The sequence below is a fragment of the Peromyscus leucopus genome, chromosome 3 (assembly GCF_004664715.2).
Source record: "Peromyscus leucopus breed LL Stock chromosome 3, UCI_PerLeu_2.1, whole genome shotgun sequence".
In the NCBI taxonomy this organism is placed as follows: Eukaryota; Metazoa; Chordata; class Mammalia; order Rodentia; family Cricetidae; genus Peromyscus; species Peromyscus leucopus.
In genome coordinates this window covers 144,793,663-144,798,883 of record NC_051065.1, presented here as the reverse complement: position 1 = coordinate 144,798,883, position 5,221 = coordinate 144,793,663, and the positions used below count along the sequence as shown (strand labels likewise).

Below are 5,221 nucleotides of genomic sequence, written 5' to 3'. Positions count from 1 at the left end.
AGAGTTTCTTCTTTGCCCCACCTCAAACCCACAGCAGGAAAAGAAAACCTGTAAACAGTGAAAATGAAATGGGGCAGGGATGCAGCGCTTGCCTCCCAGAGCACAGCCCCCAGCTCTGTGCACACCTTTTCCATGCAGAAGACAGGTTTCCTGCTGTGGGAGCCAGCAAGAAACAGCTGGATAAACAAGCATGGCTGAAGTCACTTGATTTCATCTCTTCAAAGGCAAAGGATGTGGAAAAGCAAGGACACAGAGAAAAGGAGGATGGGACAGGGCTAGAGATAGCTCAGCAACAGTCTGAACCTCAGGTGGCTTTCCTGGTGACTGGACACACGGCAAACCACAGTGGTGGGCTGGGTGACTGCAGCAATTTCCCGAATCAGTGCAATGGGGGGGTGGGGGGGTGTCCCTGAACTGAGAGTGTGGAAAATCTCCTGCTGTCGCCATCTCCAGTAGGAGGCTGAATGGGGACTGGGAAGCCTAGTTAAATCATCTTGGTCTCTTTTTGTAGACCTGAGCTAGGCGACGCCCAGCACCCTCCCCACACACAGGCACAACAGTCAGTCCTGATTTTCTCATTTCCTCCACTGTGTCCCTAAGCATGTGCGGAACACTGAGCCCATTCCCTGGACACATTAAAGATGAAGTCCTTGTAAACGGGCCAATACTTCATCAGACACCTAGATGAACCCCAAATCTGAGGGCACCACAGCCCACCTCACTTAATTCTGCCTATCCCTGTTGCATCTGTCTTGCTTTGCCAGGAAGGCGGAGCCCTAGGGGCTACCTCCCAGATCCAATTCCCAGGCCAGTGCCAAATCTCAGACATTAGCTTTCAAAGCACAGAGAGGTCAGAGGTGACACTGTGAAGCAGGACTCTGGCAGGTGCCCTGCTTAGACACACTGCACATTGTCAACCAACAGGGCCTCTTGCTCCTCCCCCTAAGCTTCCCTGCACTGAAAGCCCACAGAGGCAGGCTTCTGGGTCCTTCTGTTTCTCTTGCAGATCATCGGCTACCAGAACAGTTCTTGACTAGGAGTGACCGGGCTTTCAGAAACTGGTTTTTATATCCCATCTTATATATATCCACAGCTCTTAAATTTGAATTTAGTGAATCGGTGATAGGGAGGCCCAGCCACATTCTCAGAATTAGCCACTGAAACCCATTGTCACCTTGAGGCAGGGACCACTGGGCCAGCAGCTTCCCCAGTGAGGTTGTAAAACCACCAGCCCGTATCGTAGAAAAAGCAGCAGCAGGAACCCAGACAGCTCAGGAACCCAGAGAGAAACTGAAGCTGGAATAAGACTTGCTGTGTGGTTATACCACAAACCATCCAGCTGAAAGAGGAACAAAGGGATTCATTCTGAGTTTAGGGATGATGGGGGCGAACCCACAGGCTGTCCTTTAGCGGGAACAAGGAAACCCTTCCATATTCCCCACCATGAAGGCATGGCTCACACCTCTGCCCAACCAGGCTCCAGGGTAGTGAAGAGGCAGGCGCTTTCCTGAGAGACCTTCCCCAGACTAGACTCCTCTGAATAGGCTTCTCTGTGAGCATAAGGCTTACTTCTCAGAGCTACTGAGAACAATAACATGAAGGACTTAGGACTTACAGTAAAGGAGACAACCTTGAGAAGCTCCGAGCTGGTGCCACAAGAGGACAGTTGTCGGGCAGGGCTCACCACCCCTTTCCTTTGATCTCACTCTCTTCTAGAGTCTGTGCTGACTCTAATACATCCGTGTCACACAGCCTCGAGACAAGCAATCCGTCTATGAGCCTTCTGAGCTCAGAGAGACCCATCAGAAAGAGCACGTTGAGCTTCTTAGCTTTCTAACCCCAGTGAAGCCTTTGCACTGACTCCAAATCCAGACAGCAAGTGGCAGACATCACTCATTAACATGCCAAAACACACATCAGCAGTCGAAAAGCTAACACTTGGCCCAACGGAGTCGCATTTTATTTCCTGGTATCAAAATGAAAAGAATGAATTCCCAAATGTTTTCTTCCAACATCATTAAAATGCTTCTGTGAAGAATGTCACAAGAAATGTTTAAGGGAAACCAAAAAAAAAAAAAAAGATGTGCTAGTCTTCCAGAATATTCTCTACCCTAGACACAAAGCACCAATAGCACAGGAACCTGAACATCTTTTTCAGGGTCTCTGGCCCCAAGTGTCCTAGGAAAAGATGACCCCACCTCTTTTGTAATTCAAAGTATATCTTAAGAACACACCCAAAAATTCTTCATGTGCACCGCTGTACAAAAATGCACTCATCAGCCATACAAATATTTGCCCCATACACGAATATAATCACATGTAAAGTAAATTTGGAACACAGGGATAGGGAGGGCTATGACTCCCTTGGGATCCGAGCTATTTAAAGTCATTTTTGTTTGAGTTATCCCTCCCTCTGCTGGGTATAGAAAACTGGCTACGAATACATCCATCTCACAGGGCCCACCATCTCAACAGCTCCTGCGTCATGGAATGTGATACTTCTTAAAAATAGGTGACCCTTGGTGTTCTGCAAAGAGGAGGAAAAAATGGGGAAGTTAGAGGGCGGGGTGGTGGGAAGGGTGAAAAGCAGAAAGGCAGGCAGGCAGGCATCCAGACATCGTGATCAGGTGGGCTTCGAATACTCTGTGGTATAAACAGCAGATGTCCAGGCTCCAGAGGGCCGGCCCTGTTCCCAGCTCCACGGTCACCAATCTGCCTGGATTTCTCTCTACAAATCTGTTTCCCGGCTAGTGTCCAGACAGAGGGCATATAGGGACCTCCGCAAGTCCACGTTGCTCTTGGCCTTGAAGTGACACTTTTCTAGGGGGCAACTACCCCTTCTGATACTGTCAGAACTCTCCAGGGAACCCCCAGTCTTGCAGAAGGATGCCTTGCTGCAGCTGACCTTCCGCTGACCCCCTGTGTCCAGCCCAGACTCCCGCCTCTGGTTGCTCTGCTCTTCCTTCAGGGCAGCCTGCTCCTCATGGTCAGTCTCCCGATGATAGAAGTAATTAAAATTGGAGACGATGACAGGCACGGGAAGGGCGATAGTGAGGACCCCAGCGATGGCACACAGTGAGCCCACAATCTTGCCTCCCACAGTAATGGGCCTCATGTCCCCATAGCCTACAGTGGTCATGGTGACTACTGCCCACCAGAAGGCATCTGGGATACTGGAGAAATGGGACCCCTGGTTGTCTGCCTCTGCGAAGTAGACAGCACTGGAGAAGAGGATGACTCCGATGAAGAGGAAGAAGATGAGTAGCCCCAGCTCCCGCATGGATGCCTGCAAAGTCTTACCCAGGATCTGCAGCCCCTTGGAATGGCGGGAGAGCTTGAAGATACGGAACACCCGGACCAGACGAATCACCCTGAGGATGGCTAGGGACATGGCCTGCTGCCCATTCTGACCACCGCCTCCTGGCTGTTGCTCTGCCAGCTCGGTGCCCAGGGTGATAAAATAGGGGAAGATGGCCACAATATCAATGATGTTCATGATATTCCGAGAGAACTCTGCCTTGCTAGGGCAAGCAAAGAAGCGCACAAGCAACTCAAAAGTGAACCAGATCACACATGTAGTCTCCACAATGAAGAATGGGTCAGCCAGAGTCCTAGGCAGGAGTGGTGCCACTGTGGGGCCAGAGGAAGGGGCGCCGGCCCCGCTGCCATTGGCCCCTGGGGCGGGGGCTGGGGGCTGGGGCGGCACTGGGGGGTGGCGGAGCAACTCCCGTTCATCCCTGAACTCAGGTAAAGTCTCCAAGCAGAAGGTGATGATAGAGATAAGAATGACCAAGACCGACACGATGGCGATGGCTCTTGCGGACCCCGAGCTTTCTGGGTATTCGAAGATTAGCCACACCTGGCGCTGGAACTCGTTGCGGGGAAGGGGCTTCTCCTCTTCCTTGATGAAGCCCTCGTCCTCCCGGAAGCGCTCCATGGCCTCGTCCCCCAGCTGATAGAAACGGATCTCATCGGCAAACACATCCAGGGAGACGTTGACCGGCCTGCGCAGGCGACCCCCAGACTGGTAGTAGTAGAGGATGCCATCGAAGCTGGGCCGGTTGCGATCGAAGAAGTACTCATTTCTCAGGGGGTCAAAGTAGCGCAGGCGCTTGGCTGGGTCCCCTAGGAGGGTGTTGGGAAACTGCGCCAGGGTGCCCAGCTGTGTCTCAAAGCGCAGCCCGGAGATGTTTATGAGGACTCGCTGGTGATGGAGCGACCCTGCACCCTGTGGAGCCTGGTCCTCCTCCACTGTGCCCAGGCCAGGGTCGCCTTCTTCCTCCTCATCCTCAGCAGGTGGCCCTCTAGGCTGTGGCAGCTCCCGAGGCAGAGGGGGTAAAGGCCGCCCCCCCTGGTCCTCATCCTCATGCGTGGCGCGCCCCCTCGGTGAGGGTTCTTCCGACTGATTACTGAGCCCTGGCGTCGGAAGGCACCCACACTCTCCCCTGGGGGTCTGCGCACAGCTTGTCCCTGCCTCCCCTCCTCCTCTGAGGGTCATGGCACTGCCGTTCTCCAGAGGCACCAGGGAGATCTCCATGGCCCAGGGGCAGGGGGCATGCTGCGCCCCAGACAACCGATTCCCACACCCCCAACTCACGCTCAGCGCTTGCTTCGGGCTTCTCTCCAGCTGAGGGCCCAGCTGGCTCTGGGCTGGCTGGGGTAGCTGGCCCGATCCCCTTGGCTGGTCCTGACGTCAAGAAGCCTCTGCCCCTACTCCCAGCCTCTCTCTCTCTCTCTCTCAGTGTTCTGGCAGCTGGTTACCAGGCAGCAGAAAAGCCTCCTTGCAGCAGATGCAACCTCCAGCAGCCCCTCTCTGGCTGAGCTCCCCGGCCTCCGCCCTTTGTGGCTCCCTCCTCTCCTCCTCCCCCTCCCTTTTCTCCTCTGGGGACCGAGTCAGAGAGTGTCTCTCTGGAGGGTTCAGCTGGGGCTCCACAGCAAAAATGGACGGGAAGGGGAGGAGGGAGAGAGCGCGAGGAGAGAGGAACAGGTTGTTCCAGGAGTGCTGAAACTCCCAGGGCAACAGGATGAGAATAGCTTCAGGATCTCAGATCACCTGGGAACACACTGAAAGCCAAGGGGACACGAGCGGATGGGAGCTGCTTTAGATGGAAGGGAAAAGCTTTTAGCTGAATCTAAGAACAAGAAAACCGGAGAAGAGAGTCCTTTGCATATTGTTTCTTTAGAGCAGTGGTTCTCAAACGTTCCCAGTGCTGCGACCCTT

At 53.7% G+C, this 5,221-nt stretch overlaps 1 protein-coding gene across 1 annotated transcript; it reads right to left on the bottom strand.

Annotated features, from left to right (window-relative positions):
* Positions 1-1,938: 1,938 nt before the first annotated feature.
* On the bottom strand, positions 1,939-5,002 carry Kcna5 (potassium voltage-gated channel subfamily A member 5). The gene has a single exon (XM_028881562.2). The coding sequence runs from the start codon at positions 4,535-4,537 to the stop codon at positions 2,729-2,731; it is 1,809 nt and encodes a 602-aa protein (XP_028737395.1). The 5' UTR covers positions 4,538-5,002; the 3' UTR covers positions 1,939-2,728.
* Positions 5,003-5,221: the final 219 nt, after the last annotated feature.